At 53.7% G+C, this 23,833-nt stretch overlaps 1 protein-coding gene across 2 annotated transcripts in view; it reads right to left on the bottom strand.

The window, feature by feature from the left end:
* The window catches only part of MID2 (midline 2), a 64,355-nt gene that overhangs the window by 22,695 nt on the left and 17,827 nt on the right, over positions 1-23,833 (bottom strand). For both annotated transcript variants that reach the window (XM_082289665.1, XM_082289666.1), the window contains exon 2: positions 22,567-23,288. In XM_082289665.1, the coding sequence (XP_082145791.1) occupies positions 22,567-23,232 (666 nt within the window). In that variant the 5' untranslated portion in view covers positions 23,233-23,288. The remainder of the gene's footprint in view (positions 1-22,566; positions 23,289-23,833) is intronic.

Below are 23,833 nucleotides of genomic sequence, written 5' to 3'. Positions count from 1 at the left end.
CATCTATGCTCACCTTCAGTTGGGAAGCAGCTCTGGAAGGAAGCTCCCTATGGGGAGCAGGGCTGAGGATGCAGGTGACACAGGGGTAGGTTTGTCACAGCCAGGGCTCCCAGTGCCCAGCCTGGGGGTGCCCCCAGCGCATCCCCTTCACCTCACAGAAAGCACAGGGTAATCCCAGCCTGGTGAGACCTAGGGCTGGATCCTGCTTACGGTGGGGTAAATCCACCATTTCAGTGGCCATGCTCCAATTTGTAAACGGGATGAAAGCAGGAAGGAACCATCCAGAGCCCATAGCAGCAGCTGTGCTGGGTTGGGCAGGGACTGGAGGCAGCAGTTGGGCGAGGTTGGGCAGCAGAGGCAGGCAGGTGGGATCCATGCTCCTCCACAAAGCATTCCAGCACAGGCTGCATCAGCATTTACTGTGTCTTGTGTCTCCTTGGGAATTTAAATTGAGAAGAGAAAAAATAAAGCAGAAAAACCCGAGTAAGTGTGGGATTTGCAGCCGCTGCACGTGCTGCTGCCGACTCAGCACATTCTGGATTTGTGTCCTGTCGGCTCTTCTGGAGCATCTTCTCTTGGGCTGAGCCAACCAGCATCGTCTGAACCTGCCTGATTTTGGGGAGCAAACCTGTTGCTTGTCCCAGCACATGAGCTAAAAGCACACTCTGGATCTGCCGTGCAGCCGCCTCGCTCATGGTGAGGTGCCACTCATACCCACACTCCTGTGGGGCACCCCACGGTGCAGCAGCTCTGCCCACAGGGTCCTGCTCTGCCTGAGGCACTTCCTGGGGAGCCCAAGGCTCCAGCTGCACTGACATAATTCTCTCTGAAGCTCAGCACATTCCTGGAGCTCAGCCCTCTGGACACAGCACACAGCCAGAGCTTCACACAGTCCCACTGCCGCCAGGTCCGGGGCCATCTCCAGCCTCGCTCAGCCCTCTGGACATGGCACATGGCCAGGCTTTGCACAGTCACACTGCTGCCAGGTCTGGGACTGTCCCCAGCACTGCCCTGTCCCTGTGGCACAACCCTGCAGATGCCGGGGACACAACTGAAGCACATCCTCAACCATGGTGGAGACCTCAGCTTCTCCTGACACACACACGCAAGCCTGCAGAGCTCCTGCCTTTCTGGGGTACATCTCAAGTGAAGAAATGAGAGGGACAGAAATGGCTGCGGGTAAAACTTGCTCTGTCACCTGCCAACAGAGCGACCTGGGGTCCCACTCACCTCCTCCCAACGCCTCACTCTTTGGCCTCTGCTACCCAGGAATGTGACCAAATGCTCCTGCTCCTGCAGACAACCTGAGGACCGGGGAGTGACGCTAATTCTCCTGTAAATCAAAGCTGTCCTGGGGAAAAGTCACAAGGGGGAAAAGTCACACAAACTAGTTTAATGTTGTTGTTTCTCCAAAGTCGCTGATTAGTTGCAGACTTGGCCTGAGCATGGTTTTGGCAAGGTTTGTGTCTGGCTGCCTGGTGCAGCTCCAGGGTGCACATTCCCTGTCCCCTGTTTGCCCCTGTCCCTGTGCTACTTAACAGCAACAGGGGCTTTGCTTCCAAAAATATTCCTTCAGGCAAAATGCTGTAAGAGCCCGAACACCTGGAAATCCTTGGCACAGGCCGTCCTCCTCACTGCAGGGAGAAGAGGAATGGCTGGCGGTGCTGGAGAACCTCTGCTGCTGGAGCCTGGCCACACACGCATGTCTCCCATGGAACGAGCTGTTCCTTGGCAAGCCACGATGGGCTGTTGTGTGAACCAACACACACAGGTAACCAGGGTGACACCAAACCACGGCGGAAATGCGAAGAGTGGATTCATTTCAGTACCTCGCTAGCAGTGCTGGGCGGCAGCGACACACGGGGACAGTGCTCCACCAGGCTCGGCTCATCCCAGCAGCCACACAGGGACACTGCTCCGCCAGGCTCGGCTCATCCCAGCAGCCACACAGGGACACTGCTCCACCAGGCTCGGCTCATCCCAGCAGCCACACAGGGACACTGCTCCGCCAGGCTCGGCTCATCCCAGCAGCCACACAGGGACACTGCTCCGCCAGGCTCGGCTCATCCCAGCAGCCACACAGGGACACTGCTCCGCCAGGCTCGGCTCATCCCAGCAGCCACACAGGGACACTGCTCCGCCAGGCTCGGCTCATCCCAGCAGGCAGGGCTGTCTGCCCCAATAACTCCGAGGGCTTTGTGCACACGCAGTTTATCACAAGGCTGTGTTTTTATCATCTCTCTCTTGCCCAGCAGGAGGCTCCAGGACGTCTGTCAGAGAGGGTTACCCTACACAGGAATTCTACTTCTCAAACCAGGCAGAGGATGAACAGCATTAGGCATAATAAATGGAGTTTTCCCACACTGATGTTCTTAGCATTCCCAGCTGCAAGGTTCCTTTGAGCGAGAGTATTCCTCCTCGCCAAATCTTCCAGTTTTAACCCCTTCCTCCCAACAGCTATTTTCCTGGCAAAGATGAGAAAAAGGATGAGAATAAGGCAGCTGACACCCTCCCTGTTACGGGGTGACCAGACCTTCTCCTACATTTTAAGTGTTCAGCTCCATCAGAAAGTCAGCACAAGGCAGAAGCCCAGCAAAGCACAGCACACTCCTGCAGTTTCTGGAACTGGAGGGGAAAACCAGGAGCTGCCCAAACACAAATTCAGCTGCCACACTTCCACCAAATACACTTCCAGCAGAGGCTGGTTCCCTTCATTCCCACAACAGGGCACAGCACAGCAGCTTTTGGGTGTTCTCTCTCCTACATCCTTCATTATCAACCAAGACTTTTTGGGACAGATCTCAACACCACTTCCAGGTCATGGAGAGGCAGGACACGCGGCAGCTCAGCCCTGGGCCCCAGTGCCTGCAGCAGTCAGGAGGCACACGTGAGGCACAGGGCTGCTGAAGGACCAGGGCATCCCCCCAGCCCGGGGTGGGGTAACTCCTGTGAGCGAGCCATGGGGCAGCAACAGGACAACCAACAGCCCCAAGAGGACATTTCAGTGCCACCCTGCACTGTCTGCTGCCTCCATGGGGATGATGGGCAGATGGTGCCAGCACACCCACGGCAGCTGTTTGCATCTGGGCAGGTCCCCCAGTTCCCCCAGCACTCACCAGAACCAGTGAATCCCAGAATGGTTTGGTTTGGGAGGGACCTTAAAGCTCATCCAGTTCCACCCCCTGCCATGGGCAGGGACACCTTCCACCATCCCAGGTTGCTCCAAGCCCCTGGATTTGAACAATTCCAGGGATGGGGCAGCCTCTGGGCATCACAGAGGTTCATCCTGGCAGAAATGCATATGGCTGATTTAGGTCCTTCAGTCTTTACATCCTTTAATCTCTCCAAAACAATTCTTCTCTGCTTGGATATTATCCTGGTTTTCTGTATCATTACAGTAGTGTTGAAAATTGTTTAAATATTTTATTCAATTCGTCCAGACTGTGACAAGCCAGTTTTCATTCCTGAAGTCATCTAAGCATGATCTGCTTGTTGGAGCTGTCCTAGTTAAAGACCAAGATTTTAGTTCTCAGTTCAGGCCGTGTGTTTTTCAGCTTAAAAGAATGTGATTTTCAGACATCTTATTAAATGTGCTACATTTGCTATAAAAAAATCCCAAACTACAGCAACTCCTGAGTTTATTTGCACATTTCCCACTATTTTTATTTATTCCTTTAAAAAGACAGAGTGGAAGGAAAAGATTTCCATTGCTCCAAGCAATGCCTTTTTCCAGGAATTTTTCTCTAGTGAGTAATTCCCAGCTCCTTCCAAACCAGGAGTTATAGAGGGGTCATTTTCTGATGCTCTGCTCTAGGAACCACCACAGCTGCACAGCCCGAGGGGTGGAAGGGCTGGGGAACAGCCCCCCAGCTTCCCCCTCTGAGCTCCCTGCAGGATGGGTGATGGTGAGTGAAAGAAGCCAGTGCTGGCAGCAGCCCCAGAGCTCTCCACCAGCCGCAGTCCCCCCACACTGGCCCCAAAAATCCCCAGGGCCCATTTTGGGAGGAACCCAGGAAGAAGCTCTGTTGTCCCCAGTGGAGCCAAATGTTGCTGAGATTCCTGCTTCCCTGAAAAATCCCTTCTATCAGAAAAGTAAGCCATTAACAATGGTCGAATTTTATTCTGCCACAGTGAGGAAACCACAAAAATTGAGGAGAGAGAGAGAAAAAAAGAAAGAAGACCCTGCGGATGTCCACCTGCTCCTTCAGTCTCAACCTTCTGGCCTCCCACCCTCTCGGGTTTCTGTCTCTCCTGTGCAGCAAAAAGGACTCATTTGTCACCCTTTTGGGTCACTGTGGCCTTGGGGATGATGCCCAAAGCCCTCCCTACACAGGAGGATTGCTCTGTGGAGGCTGCAAGGGAACAAGTTCCTTCTACCTCTTGGGGATCCTGCTGCTGGAGCTGGAGGATCCAGGGCTGGCAGCAGTGCAGATCCTTCCCAAGATCCTCAGTGTCCTAAAGACACCCAGGTGAACAAACCCCTGTTGCACCTCCTGTCACATCTGGGGGCTGCAGGACCCCCAGGTGTGGACAGCTCACATGGTCCCATGCCCAGAGAGCTCCACCAGCAGCACTTCAGAAGCCTGATGGGAGAGAAGCCCACCAAGCCCTAGGGCAAGGTCAAGGAGGAGTCACCCACAACCCTGGGAAGGCAGAGATTCCAAAGGACAGGCACAACCCACGGCCTGAAACACAGAGCAACAGTCTCAGGCATGGGGAAGGATTAGAAACCAGGACACACCAAGTGCCTGGAGGAGCTGTCAGAAGGCACAGGGATAACCAGAGGACAAACCAACAACACCACAGCTCGAGGAGAGATCAGACCGTGAGACATCTTGAGAGCCCCACATTTGAGGACCGACTGTCAGGCATGAGCCAGCACCCTGGCACTGCTGGCTTTGAAGCCAAAGTGAACAAAATCCTTTCACAGTATAAAAGATAGGTAATGCTTCATTCCATAAATATGTATATGCTCATGGAAGAGCTGACTGGTGGAAAGAAGATGCACCTTTTGAAGGAGTTCTATGAATACACGGTAGGCAAAGAACACCATCAAAGTTTTCCTCAAAAGAGAGGAGAGGAGGGGAGGGAAGAGGAGAGCAGGTAAAAGGAAGGAAGGACAGGGCAGGGAAAGGCAGGGCAGGGCAAGGAATGACACGAACTCCAGTGAACAGCAGTTGCCAGGGGTGCTCTAAGGACCTGCAGTCGTGTTAACTGCTCTGGCTGCAGGTAACTGTGTGGCTGTGAAGAGCCCTCTGGGATACTCACAGGGTGTGTGAGAATTCCAAGATGGAATTTCCAGGGAAAAAGCCTGACACATTTTAATGTGAGGTACACGGGTGCATCTGAATAGCAGGAAACTCAGTGTCACCAACAATTACTCAAGGCAGAAGAGGACAAACTACCTGAAAGAGCATCAACAAAAACTTTTTCCATTAAAGTTTCCTCCTCACCCTCTGAGGCTCTCTGTGTGATTCACAACCAGCGAAGTTTCATTAGGCAAACCTCGTGAGGTGTGACGTGTCCTCAGGAGCCACGGCACCATCCCGTGGGCACCACTGACACCTGGCTCAGGGCATGGCCTGGGTTCCACAGGCTCCCACAGCCTTTCCAAGCAGAGGTATCATCTCAGGAGCACAAATGCCCATCTGAGGCTGCTAAAGGAAATCTGGGGTTTGGCAAGTCATTTACGCAAATTCCTATTTGCATTTAATAAACAACCAAGTGTCTGTGGCAGAAATGAAGAGATGCAATTCAAAGGGAATGCACTGAGCAGGGAGTTTAGTGCTAGAGAGAAACTCATGGAAGATTCATACATTCCCAAAGAACATCTGGTTCCATTCAACATCAAAAGAGCCACTTTGTGATTTTCACCAGATAATGGGTTTATCAAAGATTTACTAATCACTTCATTCAATTCCTATCTCACTTCCCAAACCAAATTAACAAAATTCAAGAAAGAAGTAAGGAAGAATCCTGAAGAAGGTACCTGCTCCCCACCTCCTCACTACCCAGGCTGCACGTCAGGATTGAGCTCTGGCTGCTCCCAAACTGAATGGGAAACACATAAAGTGGCTGCGAAGCAGAATTCACGCCTAAACACCGGGAAGAAATGGTTTGAATTACAAATACAAAATTAGCTGGAGAGTGAAGCTAAAGCTCCTGCATTTAAATTAAGGCAGGAGACATAGGGAATTCTGCAGAGATCAGCCAGACCTGGCACCAGAGGTCGGTGACAAGTGACACGGGTGACACAAGCCTGACTTATGCTGTGAGCATGACACAGGATTCAGCATTACTGAGCCAAAATACTGCAGAACACAGTTTTAATCTAAAATGTTACAGTGCAGAACATGGTTTTAATCTAAAATATTAATTGGCAATAAATGCATAAATTATATCTGCAAGTGGCTCAGGCTCCAGCTCGCCTGTTTGTCCCAGACTGAGGGTTTGTTTGGTGTCTCATCCTCCTCATGCTTCTACAGCCTCTATCACCCCCTCACTGTTACCTGCCACGGCACTGGCACCCAGCTCCTGTCCCTATGGATTCTTTCTCAGTTCCTCCATCCAGGAGCTGGCAGAGCCTGAAATCAGACAGTCCATGCCAGAAGGGATGAGAGCTAGAGGCAGATGGGCAATGAGGGCTGAGGAGGAAGAGGAGGAGGTTGTGCTGGGTGACAACGTCCAAGGATGGGGAGACACCATCCGATAGGAAAAGCTCAGTAAGAAACTCAAAGGGAAGGAAACCACCCTGCCTACACTCATCTCTGGGGCTGTGACACCCATCTTAGGGCTGCAACACCCATCTGTGGGCTGTGACACCATTTCCAGGGCTGAAACACCTGTCTGGAAGATGTGACACCCATCTCCAGGGCTGTGACACCCATGCCATCTCTGGGGTGCATCCCACCAGCAGGAGCTGAGTTGGGCAGCCAGAAGCACCAGAACCACCTGCCCAAGGGAGCCCCCTCCGAGCCCCTCCCAGCAGGACACAGGGCGAGTCATTGCAAGACTCCTAAATACTAATTCCTCAGCCCCCCTTTTTCACAGCTTTCCCCCCTCACACGCCCATCAGGGGCTCGTGCTGGAGAGGGGGCAGCGAGCTGGCTGCCAGCGCCTGATGACGGAACAGAGCCGGCACTCCGGAGCCTTCTCTCTCCCAGTATGCCCTGAAAATTCATCTTCCAGCTCCAATGATCAAACAAGCTGATCAAATGCTCCAGCAGCTGGGTTTTAATTCCCTGTTGATCCAACTCCTGCGCACACTCAGGAGCCTTTTTCATTCCTTCCCCCACCTCTGCAGCAGCAGCCGGAGGAGCTGGAGCCGCAGGACATTTGGCTGAGGCAGAACAGCAGGCGGGAGAATGTCAGGAATCACACGCATCTCTTCACCTGTCCCATATTGAAGGATTCCTCTCAGTTTAAACCTTTTCCAGGCAAAAGACCAGAAAAGCTCCTGCAGATGCCAGAGCAAAGATCTGCTTGCTTTATTTTGGGGGGCAGGATCTTCCAAGGATTTCCTCCCATCTGAGGGAGAGTCTGATGGACAGGAAACCCCCAAAACGGGGAAGATTTCCCAGAGAAACATCCTTAAGAAAGCTGCACCACTTGATGGCATCACTCTCAAAAGCTGGGGCACGTGGGGACAGTTTGCTAATGAGGACTGCAGCGTTTAGGAGCATCAAATTATCTTCTGCAGCACACAACAAACAATGCTAATGGTGGGATAATGTCAGGCGGAAACACACTGGATTGGAACAGCACTGATAGCACATGTTCAGCAGACATATAATTACCACTGTGGTGCCTCGATAATATTAATAACGCTGCTAATTAGACTGATAAAAATAGCAAGATTAATTGTCACAAAACATCAGTGTCAGGGTTTGAAAGGCAGCAGCAAACCTTGCACTTTTGTCAGCACTCAGGCACCGGGGCTGTAAGAGATGGCACCGGGCCCCGATGGCACCCAGAGATTCCTGGTGGCACCTGGCAGCACCTGACCCCGATGGAGGGAGCTGGCATGAGGCAGGCAGCAGCGACAGGAAGGCACAGCCCAGCACTGAGCCATACAAAGTCCTCCCTATCCCGAAGATGCCTGAATACCCTGAGGACAGCCAGGATGATCCTGGAGCATGTCCCCACACAGCCCCGGCATTCTTATCTGTTCTGGACTGACATGGGAACAGCCTCTCTGAAGGAAACAACCTGCTACTTTCCCTTAATACCTTGAAGACAGATGAGAGTAGCATTGGGAGCCATTGATGAAAATGTTCTTCCATTGGGGCCTTGCTGTGTTCCTGCCCACAGGAGCAGGAAGAGCCCCCGCGTTTAGAAACCCGTATCCCAGTGCTGGGAAAGGCAGGGCAGGAATAAATGGGGACAATGAAGTTCAGTGTGCCCCTTGGGAGACCTTCCCCTCTCATCCACAGTTGTCTCCCGGTGTGAGAGGCTGGCATGGAGCAGGACCAGGCATGGGCTGGAGGATGACACCAGAACCAGGGTCTCCCCTCCTCGCCTACCCTAGCAGAACAAATTTGGATGGAAAAAGTGGAGGAGCTGGCCAGAAGGGGTGAGTCCCTTCCAACTCATGATATTCTGTGATCCTATGAAGTGCAAAGCCTGTGGAGACAGCTGCTGCATAAATAACCTCCTCCCAAACTCCTGCTTCCTGCGGGACGTGCCTGCACTGAACCAACATTTCCACCTTCCCAGCACCGGCGTGTGAGAGCTGCCGGGGGCACGTTCATCCCCACGTTCTGCCGGGCCATCCCACATTTCCCGGGAAACCTGCCCCGAGTTTCTCCCTGCCTGGCTCTGAGCCACGCCGAGGGGAGTGGGAGCTGCACGGCTGGGTGAGCTCTGAGGGTGCTGCGGGCTCCCTGCCGCACACCTGGCTGCGGGGGCAGCGGGCAGGATCCTGGGAACGCCGGCAGCCGGCACCGGGAGCGCTCCCCGCTCCTGCCAGGCCAGCCCAGCCACGCCCGGGCTCGCAGGTCACGGCGTGGGCGCTGCCACAGCGCAGAGGAGGACGCAAACCCTCGGGTTTCTCTGGGAAGTGGAACCAACGCGCCAACAACTGCCTGGGATGGGGCTTACTTTGGCTGATTTGTTGCTTATGTAAAGCCACGGTGAGACTGTTCAAAGCAGCGCTGGAGATGCTGAGATAGACGCTCACGGTACAAACTGAGCCTCGGGCTGAACGCGCCAACGCTGGGGAAGGCTTTAACTCCTTGTGCACGCGAGAGCAGAGAGTCCCAGTCCTTCTGCCTTTATCCCTTTGCTGTTCTGCCTCTGGAGAAATAAACAAAATGCCTCAACCCACCAAAAAGTCACCAAAACCATCACCAAGCAATGGCACAAATGGCATTTTCGGAGTTTCTTCAGTGGCCAGAGCCTTGGCACTGCTTGGGGACTCCTTTTGCCCCGGCAGTGCCTGGGGGGCTTTAGGGGACTTTGCAGAGGTGTGGAGGGGACACTGCACTTCCAAAGCCTTTGTATCCCGGAGTCCCACCAGACCAAGTGGCACCGTGGCTGCCACAGAAACCCTGGGCAAGCAAAGCCTCTGCACTTCCCCCTGCACAGCCAGGGCACCATTGGCGACTCCGATGGGTTGAGCCCCACACCAGCCCAGGGGTCCGAGCCCACAGCCTCCTCCAGCACATCCCAACACGCTCCTGGGCTGCCCCGGCACAACGCCAGTGCTGGCTTATCCAGCAGATCTCGGGCACCAGCCCCGTGGATTACTCAAGCTCCAGTGTCTTACGGCAATGGGCACGAGAGAAAATGCCTGAACAGGTTTTCCCTCCTGGAGCACAGCCCTGCCCGCTGCGGCTGCCCCGGGGCCGGGGACGTGGCACTGCTGGCAGGTGCCCCAAAGCGCCCGCAGGCCGCGGGTTTGGGCAGTGCACAGGGAGCCCACGTGCGGCCCTGGTGCCCTCCTCGTCCCTCCAAAACCATGACCATACGCCAGCCAGTGGCGCCAAGCACTCCAGGAGCTCCCTACCCCGTGCCGTGCCACCGGATGGGGGCTGCCCAAGCCTCTCTGCAGACCACCTCGAGGAATGAGGCCAGGAACCAACCCAAGGCAGACTTCACCAAAAGTTACAACATCTGGGAAGCGCGGAGGGGAGGCACCACTGGAGCCTTCCCGCTGAGCACAGGGTGAGTGCTCATGCCAAAACCTGCTCCAGCTGCTTCAAACTTGGCTAAAGCTGCTCCCAGAGAAGTGCAAAGCTCCCATCAGCCCCTGCCCACTTCTCTAGAAAAAACCCATCCATTTCTGATACCAGGAAAAATTCCCCTCTCTCCTCTGCACTAGGAAGGAAACAGATCTGCTCTATGATACAGCCAGTAAAGGGGAGCCTGAAGCATCGGGGGCAGGACCCAGGGCCACCCACAGACCCTCAGGGTGGGCTGCCATGGGGGCAGCGTCGCTATCGACCCCTCCTCACACATGCAGACCATCTCCACACACACAAGGTTTCCCAGTGTGGACCAAGAGCATCCAGCTGTTGCCCTGGGAGAGCCCTGGGTCAGGCTGCAGCCACCATCACTGGGGTGCAGCAGCAGGACAAGGGCTCTCAAGGGGCAAGCAGCAGCCCCCAGGCAGCCCCTTCCCCTCAGCCCCCTGCCTACCAACCCTCAGTTGCCCAGTGCAGGCCTTCCATTCCATCCCAGTGAGTCAGAGCCCAAGGGAGTCATGAGGCTGGCTGGAAAATCCCAAGAGTTCCAGAAAATAAACAAACACCTCGTGGGTTCGCTTTGTTGTTTTTTTTCCAAGCCTTTGGAGTGGATTTGAGTCAACGTTTGAGCTTCCCTCCAAAGTCTCAGCATAACACACATACCAGCCCTGGGATGCTTGATTTGACACAAAAGCTGAGGCTCTCACATCTCCTCTCCTCCCAAAGGAGGGGCTTCCCAAATCCCTGATAGCTGGGATGGTGCTGGAGCCAGAGGCACCCTTCAGCCCAGTCAGTCCTACTGAAGCCTGGCATCACCAGCACAGGGAGCTGCCACGGAGCATCCCAGCTCCTTGGGGTCCTGGACTGATTCCCAACCCCAATGGGCAGGGAGGGAGAGTCTGGGAAGCCCACAGGTCCCTGCAGCAGCTCCCAAAGAAATTCATCAGTGGAGCAATGCCTCAGGAGGACTGTGCACGTGGAAGGAACAACAGGAATTCCCACATCCAGGGAAATCTAAGCCTCACCTCTGTACCCTTTGCCAGCACACCAGGAGCTCAGCTGCATCAGCCGAGACACCCGGGCCGTTTTCTGCAGCAGGTCCTGAGTTATTATACGGAAAGGCTGAAACAGGAATCCTGCTCCCAGCCCCTTCCCCCTGCCCACTTCCAACCCTCTCCCTTCCTGCTCCCTGCCCACTCCTGGCCCCTTCCCTGCCTGTTCCCCCTGTCCACTCTGAGCCCCTTCCCTCCGCCTGCTCCCTCTGCTTGTCCCCGGCCCCTTCCCCGCCTGCTCCCAGCCCCATCCCGCTCCAGCAGCCCCTTTCCTGCTCATCCACCGATGGGTCAAAAGACTCTTTCAACATTGAACAGTGTCAAGGCACAAGAATAACCCTCCCACACTGATCCTCCTGGCAGACCCCAACCCTGAGGTCACTCACTGAACCTTGATCTAATTTGCTTTTCTTCCCTTTATTCCCCCCATCAGTCCCCTCATCTTTCTTTAGAGACGATCTTTGCCAATGGGAACTTTTTGTTCCCTCTGACGCCACAGATTTATGTGCTGGCAGGGCTGCTGTGAGCAACAGCTTCCATGAGAGGCCTCGGCCTGGGCTCTGGAACAGCCCCATTAGAATTTAATTTCTATTTTTTGATTGCAGTGTTTTACAACACTTAAAAAGTAGATTTTGAGCACTAAAGAACTCACCACAGATCGTACTAGAGGTGTGTGGGATCCCTTCACTTACCCAAGGTTACACAAAGCTCAGCTGTGGGCAACTTGAATGATAAACTCCCTGGCTGGGCATGACTTGGATTTAAATTATCCCAAAACCGTCACGTTTATTACTCCCTATTCTCCTTAATTTTCTGCGCTCCCACTGTGCCTCAGCCCAGCAGTGAGTGGAGCTCGGTGCCAGGGCTGCCTCTCAGGAGGGACCCCCAGGCACCCCCTGTCCTGCTCTGCTCACACCAAGGGTGGAGGAAAGGATGGGAAACCCCCAGCCCAGCCCCTGCAGTCCAACCTGGGGCAGATGGGGCTGGGGAACAGCCCCTCCCACCCTCCTGCTGCCCCGAACAGGGGAAGGGTGTGGTTCCCACATCAGCTTCCCATGTCTCTCTCAGGGCTCTGGTCCCACAGAGAAGGGGCTTTGTCCTTGCTGCTGTATTAGCATCATGAAACAAACGGTGTGGGAGGCCATGGGTCAGTGATGAACAAGGTGATGGTGCTGGTTGGACTGGATGATCTTAAAGGTCTTTTCTAACCTTAGCAAGTCCACGATTCAGCGTCTCCAACCCGCACTCAGAGTTTTGACCCAAGCCTGCCGCTCACCCCACGGCCCTCGGAGCGGAGCCATCGCCCAGGAGTCGCTCATGCATTGCATTAATTAATCCTGAGTAGAATATAAAATAACTGAGCATCAGTCTGAGGCACAAGCCCCATCTGGCACGGCCTCCGACCAGAACCCAGAAACAAAGCAAGAGAGAATCAAAAAAAGAAAAAAAAAAGAAAAAAAAAGAAGAGGAAACAGCAGGAAGAAAATGGATTGAAGTCCAGAGTTCAGGGAGTGACATGTTTAATTGCTAATGTGGCTTTGGGATTATTTTTTTTAAGACTTTTTTACCAGCCCAGCTGGTGTCATCCTCTAATACCCAGCAAGCAGCTAACAGATTGCAGGAGACGAGTTGTGCTCTCGCTGCGCTTTCTGCTAATAAATAAATAAATAAATAAATAGAGACAGATCAAAGGAGTGAGAAAAACCCTTCTGGTAATTTTTTTTCCCTTCTGTTTCCCAACTGGTCCCAAACATATTTCCTGCTGGGACTGACAAGGAACACTGTGAAATTCAGAATCACAGCTCTAAGAACCGAGTGGCATCAGATGAAACGGAAATGCTGGGTTTGAACAGGGGATGATGCGGAAGGGGTTGAGCAAATCCTGTCCTGGGCAGAGGCCTGGGCTTCCCAAGGCAGGGGCACTGCATGGGGTGAAGGGGGTCCCTGCTGAGGATGGAGCCCTCGCCCTCCCTGGGACCTGCCCCAGGGCTGGTGCCATCCTCCTTCACCCTCCTTCCAGTCCTAAACTTTAATATGGATTTTTTTTCCAGTGACCACACTATCACTGTGTGGGAAGGGGAACAAAAAATTTCCCTCTCATTTCATCAAGAAAAACAGATAAAAATGAGCTCAATACAATAATTTCTCTTCTTCCAGGGCGTAACAACCACGCTACACCTGAGGTAGGTTGCAGAGCTCCGAGATGGTGCTGAGGTGAAGGAGGAACACAGATGCCCAAATTGCAGGTCCTGGCAGCACTTGCCACCCCCAAAAACCACGGGCAGCGCCGTGGGGTTGTGCTGCTGGAGGCACTGCCTGCAGGGTGGGCTTCCCCTGAGGGGTGCGTGGGAGATGTGCCCAAGGAAGCCAAAACACAGAGAAGACCAAGCCATAAATAACCAGCACTTTGTCTCCAGCAGAAGCATCAGCCAAAGGACCAACACCAGATTCCTCTCTGAGCTCTGCTCTGGTCCCCAGCAACTGGCACTCATTGGCACTGGCAAAGCCAGCACGGTCCATGAGCATGCTCTTAAGGGAAGGGAGAGGGAATTCCTGTGGGAAATGCTCTGACCCCTTGGGCAGAGAAGCTGGCACACCGCAGCTCACAGCTGGGACTTCAGCCTCACACACATCACCTGTAGCCCGGCTCTACTGGCAAAATCCTAAAAATTCACCCTTTCTTCTCATGACTTGTAAGATTAAAGCAAAACCCCAGGACTCTTCCAGGGCCGATGGAATAGCACCGGCCCCCTCAGAGCCCATGGCACTGCAAAGGGACCCACAGCAGCTGTGAATCTCCCCTGCACTGCTCAGAGCTGGCATTGGGATGGCATCAAAGCAGGGACCTGCTGAGGCTCACAGCAGTGGATGCCATGTGGGAGCCACACTGTGGATACACAAAGGCTGTGGGAATGGGCAGAGTCCTTGGTTTACTCAGTTTGCCTGTGTCCAGAGCCTCCTGAGGTGGAGGGGGTGGCTGAGAACAGCAGCAATTGCAACCCCTTGGCTTTTGTCAGCAGATTGATGCTTGCCGAGGGGCTGGGGAAGAGATGCCACTGCATCCTCTTCTCCAGCCCCACCACTGGAGGACAATACCTCATGGTCCCTGTACTGGTGCCTGAGTGCCTGGGAGGAGAATGCCAGGGAAAGCCACCACGCGTGTCCCACCTCCACCCCTGCAATGCATAAATAACCTGCTCTGTCCTCACCTGGCACATTCCAAACAAGACCAGTAAGTTCACGTTGCAAACAGCATTCCTAAAACACGTTCCTAACTCCCCCCTGCTCCAGCTGCTTCCTCCACAACACCCTCTCTAAGCATCCTTCCATCTTCCAGCCCGTGTGGCCTCCTGCTGGATCTGACTGTCAGGAGTCTTTGCTAACAAAGGCATTGCTGTTGGAAGCCAGATGTGGCTCAAGAGAAATTTGGACTCTCCTACCTTTAACTTAGTAATTAGTCTCCTAAAACATCAACATTCTTGACTCCACCATGGGCTCACAGCTTCCCAAGATGCTGGCCCAGCTTTACGCCTGCAGATGCCATCAGGGAATAGCCAGCTTTCAACTTCTGCACCCAATAAACCCACAATCCTCCACCCAGTGTTAATAAAAAATGGTTCCATGCACCAGTTATCCAGGAAAAACACCATTTTGAGCAGTATGGAAATACTCAGGGTGAGTTATTTTGAGATGAAACTTTACAAACACACTTCCAAAAGAGGTTTGGGTTTTGTCAGGCGTCATGCTGCAGCTCCATTACCCCTGAACCACTTGGAAACCTCTCCTTCTCCATAGTACTGGGAGAGCTTCAGGCAGGACACGGCTCCTTCCTTGGGAGGCCAAAGAAGGGGCTTGTTTTTTTGATGTTTTCCATTACAGGCCAGATTTTTATGGATCACTCTACCACAAGCATCAGGCTCCAGCAGGACACAAAGCTGCAGCAAGCACATCCATCAGGCTCTCTTGTCTCTCGACCTTTACCTTCCAATCACCATCATCATAAAAATAAACAAACAAAGCCAAAGAACTCATGCTGAAAGACGACCCGTGCGTGTTTTCTTTTGGATACCGGATGTCTGGTTCCCAAAAGCCCTTTGGAGAAACAAGGGAGGAATCTGGATTTATCGTTTTGGCACACCCCACGTGACACACACCTTTTCACACATTATTTGCTGAGCTTATCCCATAAACCAGAGATGCCCACAAGAGCACAAAGGGGTTCAGCTGGCTCACAAGAATTTGGCTGCATATCATGATGATTCTGAACACTAAAATGCCCAAATCCCAGCCTTTCACAAGCAGATGTGAATGCCTGGAAAAGCTGGAGTGCTCAGAATGGGCTCCAAAAGGGCCGTGCTCAGAGGAGATGGCAGGCTGCAGGGGAGAGCAGGATGCAGATTTATCCAACAGCTTTCTCAGGAGGAAAAGGTGCTTCCTGTTGGGACACCCCACCCATTTCCTGGCCACCGTGGCCGCTTGCACCTCTGGCCATGGGGCAGGAGCTCATCCTGCCCTCGGCTGCCCAGGTCTGTCCGTCCTGGAGCACATTTGGTGAAGCACCACGTGCACAGAGCTGACGGGGTCAGGGCCAGAGGAGCTCACGCTGGTGGTGGTGCCTGATATCCCTCCCAAGAACACTGCTGGGCATGCTGCCATCAAAGCAAAATACGCTCCCAAACCACCCAAATGAAAGGGAGGCAACAGGCAGGAGCAGGAAGTGCCTAATCCATGCCATAGAGACTAAGATGATTGGAAACATCCCTGCTCCTCATATCTGAGGCTCCGTTTGCTCCAAGGAGCGGAGCCAAGGACATCAATCTATGCCCCAAAATGGGTGCCTGGCTCCCACAGACACTGTGAGCACCCCAAGACAGCCCTAATCCTGCTGTGCGTGGCCAGAGCCCAGCGCAGGGGACAGGCAGGTCAGGGGACTGAGTGCCTCGTTAGTGTAATGAGCCAGCAGGAACTCACACTGGTGCCATTCCAGTGCTGCCATCCAGCCTGGCTGCACAGCCCCCCTTCCACCTCCTGACACAATGCCCTACCCCACACATAGGGACTTTGTATGCTCCCACTGCACAGCACCACAGTGCCATGACACCCTGCGAGGACAGGGCTCTCCAGCTGCTCCAGATGTGCCCTCCCAAGGCCCACCCAGCCAAGAGCTCAGAAACAATATCAGAGGCGCAAGAACTTGCTCAACTGGAAGCCAGCTCAGGAAATTTTGGGGACACACCTCTGCTTTCCTCATCACAGATCTACCTGTTTGTTGATAAAGATCAAACCCCGGTGGGCTGATCTGCCACTGCTCACAGAATCCTTTGGGGTGCAAAAGACCTTTGAGGTCAAGTGAGAGGTCACAGCTCCCATGGGCAGCAGTCTGTCAGCTCTATGGGACATGCCCAGCTCCACAGTAGCCAGTAAGCACCTTTCAGCAAGGGGATGGTTTCCCTGGAGATCCTGAAAGCACAAAGCAGGAGCTGGGACACTCCCCCCGCTCCTCCTTCTCAAGGTCCCCAAGATCCATATCCACTTCTGACACAGGAGGATTTATCAGCAAATGTGCTGCTCTTGCATATTGATTTCTACAAAAGGGCACGTCAAACTACTCCAATTGGATATTCAAAGTTGTTTTTTTAAAAAAACACATCAGCTGTCAAGGTAAAATCACTTAATTACACCTGTCAGGTGTTTCAGAGGCTAATGTGATAATAATAGCAATATTCAGCATCGCAGAGCAAGGTTTTGAGCCTGCTGAGAAATTCATCTGACACTCAACTGCACATAGCCAAAATTACTCAAAGCTACTGAAGGCTGCTGGGACCCATTTTCCAGGGACGCACACACCGGGAATCACTGAGCAAAGCCTGAGGAGAGCAGCATCACCCCCCCCCCACTCAGCCAGGAGCATCAGCTGAGCTCTGCTCATTCCCACTCGTGAATATTCATTGTGCCCAAATGCAATATATCCTGAATATTAAACAGCTACTCAGGGCAGGAATATCAATCTTTCAGGAAAGCTGCCAGTTGCTTCGGGAACAGAGGGCTGCCAGTTGTGGGGAGAGGGACAGCACTGCTGCTCCTCCATCTGTGAGGGAGGCGGTGCTGGGTGAGCAGGGCTGGTGGCCTCGCAGCAGCCCCCCGGCACCCCCAGAGCTGCAGGGGCACACAGGCAGGAGCACAGCGGGCAGCACGGCCCACTCCACTCAACCCTGCATCCCAGTGCTGCTGCCCAGCCTCCAGGTAGGGCTATGCTCTCCAAAACTGCTGGCTATGCATTTCTTTAAAGCAAAAATAGACTTTGTTTCCCCCAAATGAGGTGTTCACAGGGTGGCACCTTCCAACACAAGCAGCTCGAGACCCTTCATCCCATCCCAATGAGCTCTGCCCACCACAGCCTGGCTTCAGGCAGGGCTTGTCACTGACATGGCTGAAGTGCCAGGAGCAGAAAGAGGGAAAAAACCCAAATAAAATAGAAAATGCAGCAGCCGTGAGCTCTCTAGAACCACAGCCACTGGATGGGGAAGGATGGAGGCTCGCACCCTGCACTGCCCCTCAGTGCAAGAGGGTCACCTGCAAGGGAGGCGAGCAGCTCAACAGCCTGCAGCTGCAGAAGCAGGCAGGTAACCAGACCCTGCTGCAGAAACACAGGGGCTTTGATCAAAGAAGGTGACACCTGTTGTTTAAAAAGAACCTCATCTGCCAACCATCTTTCTCCCTCCAGAGACCTTGGACTCCAGTTCTGGCCTGCCATCTCCCAGGATATAAAGGCTAGAGATGAATCTTCCAGCTTCATCCCAAACATACTGTCACTAAGTGATTTTCACACAGCTTTATGCTTTCATTTTCCAGCTCAAGCTGCTCTTGAGATAGCAACACTGAAATCATTTTGGAGGCAAATGTAGGTTTGGAAAAAGCAAGAGATTAATCTAACCAACGCAGTTTTGCACTTCTGCTATCTCAGTATCTATAATAGCTTAGTTATTAGTAAGAAAAAAGAGGCAAACCCTCCCTAAAAAGATGATTTCTGGGGAAGAAAAGAAAATTATCAAAGATCCCAGCCCTCAGTGCTGATTCCTGGCCCCTGTGACCTCCAAACAATCAATATTCAAGCAGGGATAACAATGATCTTCCAGGTGTCCAGTGTCAGCTGAGCACTCGCTGCTGTGCCCCTGACAGGACTGAGAAGCCTGCAGTGGCAACCCTGGTATGTGGCACAGGTGCCCCCGCTCAGGGAGGTCACTGGATAACAAACTAGCCCTGAGGTAACACTGGAAACACCCAGAGCTGTGGAGAAGCTCACGGCTGAGCAGGGGGTGCCCAAAGCCCCCCTGCCCACACAGCTGAGGCTGTGGCACCTGTGGGGACACGTGTCCCCTCCTGGGGTCCCCACAGCAGCGGGGGGTTCCAGCCTCCACCACCACCGACCTGGAGCGAGCCTTGGCTGGGGCTGCATCCCCTTCTCTCCCCTTCTGGAAATAAAGCAGCAAAAGCATCCCTGGTTCAGGGCTCAGGGGGCAACAGCTCTGACACCACCAGAGCTCTGTTCCTGCTGGGAACAGCCCCCATCTGCTGTGTGGGAGTCTCAGCAGTCACAACTGCAGCCCTTGTCCTCAGCTGACTCTTCTTGGTGTGAAGAAGTAGAGATATGCACACCAAAATTCCTCGGAGCCCCATGGCAGTGCAGTAAATTATAAATCAAGCAGCAATCTGTGACTCACCCTGCACCAGTGGGAATGCACTTGCAGCTCCCAGGTGAACAAGTCCCACGTGGAAGCATGACGGAGGGTTTTCCTCAATTTTCTACCCTACCACTCTCCTAAAAGCCTTGGAATCACTACCAGCTCTCTGCACAGTTTGTCAGCACAGGGAGGCTTTGTTAATCCTGGTCTCACTCCCACAGCCCCACGGGAGGCAGCGCTGCTCTGACAGGTAACAGAGGATGGGTTTTCTACCTGGCTCAGGGCTCTCTCTCTATCACAGAGCGGATGTGTTACAAAACACCGCTTTTCTCTTTCTTTTGCATATTTACAGCCTGGCAATCCACAGAAGACTCAGCACCAGCAAAGGAAAAGCCTCCTCAGAGCTGGCCCTTCTCTGGCTCTTTAAAGGGAGCAGAGCTCACAGAAAAGCCACGGGCAGTGGCCAGTAATTAAGGTGAAGTCCTTTCTTCAAATACTCCTGCCACCAGAAATCATGGACGGAGGAGTCAGCTGGAGCTCTGCACACAGAGCACTCCTGCTGTGTCCCTCAGTGTACCCTGCCCCAGCCCCGGCACAGCAGCGCGGGCAGGACCCAGGCAGGCACCACAGAGAGGATGCTAATTGCAAGTTCCAGGCAATCTGAATTTATAATTGGCTGAGATTTCACTCGGCAGATAATGCACTGCTGTCCTGGGCACTCGCTGTATCTAGGTCAGGCCATTAGTTTTGCTCTTAATCTACACAGAGTTTTAATTTCATCTTTAATGTTGACTTCCAGCCGGTGAGCTGAGCCAGCAGACAGCTCTGTCACTGCCTGTGCTCAACATCTCGACCCGTCCTGAACCCACAGAGAGGGAAAACAAGCAGCAACATCCCGATGTGCTCGGACCACTCCTGGCCAAGCTCAGGCAGCAGGAGCATCGGTGCTGTCAGGCAAGGGAATCAGAGAACCATGGAATAGCTTGGGTTGGAAAGGACCTCAAAGCCACAGGCAGGGACACCTTCCACTGTCCCAGGCTGCTCCAAGCCCTGTCCAACCTCTCCTTGGACACTTCCAGGGATTGGGCAGCCACCGCTTCTCTGGGCACCCTGTGCCAGTGTTTTACCACCCTCATCATAGAAAACTCTGGGAAGTGGAGGCAAACCCCACCAAGGAGCCAGCCCAGTCCATGCTGCTGGGGGATGCTTCACCCACCACATGAGGGGCTGCAGGGGCAGCAGGACGGGCCTTAAATGTGCCATGTTAACTCAGGAGCACTTCCTGAGGGCACCTTGGCACCCCTCACCTCATCCTTACATCATCCCATGTCTGCCTCACCAGTGGGAAACACCACCAATGCTTCATCACCCATTCTCCCTGCAGCTCTCCAGGTGTGCCAGCACAGCACTGTGAAACAGATGCTCCATTGCAGACACTTTCCTGCCCCAGAAGCTTTTTCTCTTCCCTCAGGATCTCTGCAGCTGATAACCTTTGACATGAACCTTCCCAGGGAAATAGAATGTCACTGCATCCATCCCAGGCACCCCAGCTTCAGAGAGCTCCTGGACATGATCCAGCACTCCGTCCTCTGGCCCATCCTGCCTGGCATCCACGTGGTCCCTGCTTAAACCAAGAAAACTGCTCACTTAGGCCGGAATCGTAATTTACAACATAAACAAATGGAGTTGAACATGCACAAAATAAACCCATCACATACATTAAAGGGATTAAAGATGGTTCCTGAAACATCTGGAGGTGTATAATACAGTATGGATGGATTGCTGCAGAGCATTCACAGCAAGTCAGGCTGCTGTCACACTCTGCAGACTTCAGACGTAAAAACAGCTTGGAAGAAAGGGGAGCACTGGGAGAAGGTTTCTCATTTACACACACCAGTCCAGTTTCAGGCACTCAGCTCTCTAAAGAGACAAAAAAAATTCCCCACCAAAGATTTCTGTGGAAAGCACAGCCCTTCTGACAACAGGAAGTTACTCGCTTCAAAAACCCAATTTTCCATCAAAAAAATGTAACTTGAAAGGCGTTCCCAGCTCACTCAAGCTGCAGGATCAAAGCCAGGGATTAAGTGCATCTGCTCACTGCTGGCTGCCCGAGAGTGTTGCCGAGCTCTGGGAGCAGCCATCGAGCTCACCAGTGACGTCCTGAGGAGGAGACAGAGGGGCAGAGCCCTGCCGTGGGCACGGGACACAGGGCAGGCCCACGGGAGGCAGCAGCTTCCCCTGGCCGCAGATTCCCAGGCAGTGGCATCCTATCAGCACATACTTAAGGATTTCAACTATTTCAGGTACTTGCAGGAATTTTCAGCACTGCCAGGGCATCAATCCCGAGCAATTCCTGCAGCGGAGCTAGAGTGTCAGCAAAAGAGGCACCCAAACCCAGCCCAAGCAATGCACAGCCAGAGGCAGGGACGTGCCAGAGGATGAACCAGAGGAAGGACACACATCGAGGTCCTCCCCAGGAAGCTGTGGCCACCCTCGCCCCTGCTCCCCAAGCAGCTCCAGCCCTGCAGAGCTGGGCAGGATACAGAGCACAGCAAGAATGCTTCCAGCAGAGGAGAGCTTCCCTCCACGGCCAAAATCACTTCAGACTCGTATTGACAAGGGGAAAGAATAGTGTTCTGGCAGCCTGCGAGGCTTCCTCAGATGGATTTGCCTGGCTGGCACAGGTCGGATTGGGGAGGAATATTCCAAGGTTTTAATTTCTCTGCCCAGGTTTTATTGCATGCAAACGCACACGGTCATTGCTTTCGAAGGTTTCCAATTTGCTAATTGAGACATTTCCTCATGGAAAAAGAATGTCCTGGACTATGGACAGGGCTGCTGGCGCAGCTCCGCACACTGGGGGAGCTTAGGTGAGGCATGACTAGATGGGAGACGGGCAGGCAAAGCCCAGCTTCCCCAGGCCCCATCTGGCAGCACTAAACCAAAGCCAAACCTGGTGGCTGGAACAGAAGGAAGAAACACCCACGACATCCCACCGCCCGCTCCTCGTGCCATCAGGGGTGTTCAGTCACAGCACCAGGCACCTCACAGCAGGTTTAGGAGAGTTTGGAGATGGGGAGGTGGGAAACCAGCCCAGGAAACTGGACATCTAGGAAGATTTCTTTCCAGGCACCAGTTTGTTTAACAAGAAGGAGGAAAAACTAATCTGATCTGCACAAAAAACCCCAAATGTTCTGCGTTTTTGCTGGAGTAATGAAGTATTCCTTCTGCCCTCAAAATACATGAGAGCAGAGAGAGTGGTTTTGTTCTGAACATGAACAGGTCAAAGATCCAAGAAAAGCACTTCTGGGGCAGAATGAGCCTGGAACATGAAGGGAGAAAGGCCAGAGGAAGCAGCAGCTGAGAAAGGCGTGAGCAGGGTTCTAATGGGATCATGACTGCTGCCACAGCCACAGCCTCACCAGCATGACCCCAGATGGGATCTGCTGTAGTTTTTTTCACTTAAAAAAAAAAAGGAATTAAAAGTGTTTTGCAAGCTCATTCAGAATGCACGGGGGACGGGGAGGGATTTCAAACTTTATATAGGTCAAACACCATCCACACAGGTTCACACCGCATTCACGGCAACCTCAGCTCCCACATAAAGACTGAGCTTCAAAGTGCTCTGGAGGGATCCTGCGTCCTTACCTTCAGCTTCTCGAAGCGATCGCTGAGCGATGCCACTTGGTGGTCCCGGTGGCGGCCCACCAGTTTACATAAGGCACAGATGAGCTGGTCATCAGCGACACAGTACATGTTCACCTTCTCGTTCTCGTGCTCCAGGCACGTGAGTCCGCGGAAGTGCGCGTCGGGCACCGGCTCCACCAGCCTGTGGCTGGTGAAGGGCTTCTTGTTGGGGTGCGTGGCCCGCAGACAGCGGTCACAGTAGGACACCTCGCAGGTGATGCAGGTCTTGACGGCGTCGCGGGGCGGATCCTGCTCACAGAACTGGCAGGCGATCCTCTCGCCGGCCACAGACATGGTAGGGCTGTTGCGATAGGTCCTCTCACGGCGGCTCTCGCTGGGGGAGTTGGGGCCGCTCAGGGACGCCTTCTGGAAGCGGTCGATGATGTTCTGCAGCGTCACATTCCTCTTGAGGCCCTCCAGGCCCCGGTGGTTGAGGGAGATGACATAGCGGCAGGTGGGGCACTGGAAAGCAGTGATGGGCTCGATGGACTCGCTGGAGGAGCAGCTGGACACCAGGATGCGGTGGGCACAGCTGAAGCAGAGGCTGTGGGCACAGGGCAGCAGGAGGGGGTCCTCGAATAACTCCAGACAGATTGGGCAGGTCAATTCTGACTCCAGTGTTTCCATCTTTAGTTAACACAATCCTGATTCAGCATCAAAAACCAGGGAAGGCAGTCAGGAACCTGCAAGGAAGGAGCACAGAGATGTGAGACAGCAGCTACAGCTGCACTCCTGGGCTGCTCCTCTCCTCCAGCAGCAGGTGCCTGGGGGGTTGGACACATCACCCCCACAGCACCCTGACGCTCTGTGCACTCTGACGCTGTCAACTCCAGCCCAGCCGGGCCCCTGCAAGCGCAGGCTGAAGCCTCTCACTGAGGTGTCTCACAGCACATGGACAGAGCCTGGAGCTGCAGCGGGACAGGAGCCGTATGGAGGGGGCGGGAGAGGAGGAGCAGCAGCTCCTCTGACACCTTCCAGCTCAGCCACAGCAGGACCTGGACCATACAAACAGGAGACAAAACCAGGAGAAAACACATGATTCCGTGTTTGGGTTGGTGTGTGCTGCCAAGAGCGGGGCGGGGCCGTGCTGGCGTTCCACGCAGAAGGGCTGCTCTGCATGGCAGAGATAAAACTCTGAACATCCCCTCCAGCAGCTCCAGGCCTGCCTGCTTCTGGTGAAGGGGGAAAGGCAAATCAAGTCGTGGAAACTCTGAGCAGGGCAGGTCAA

The sequence above is a fragment of the Coloeus monedula genome, assembly GCF_965178545.1.
Source record: "Coloeus monedula genome assembly, chromosome: 12".
Taxonomy (NCBI): domain Eukaryota; kingdom Metazoa; phylum Chordata; class Aves; order Passeriformes; family Corvidae; genus Coloeus; species Coloeus monedula.
Note: the sequence above shows the minus strand (reverse complement) of the source record. Positions and strands in the feature narration are given on the sequence as shown.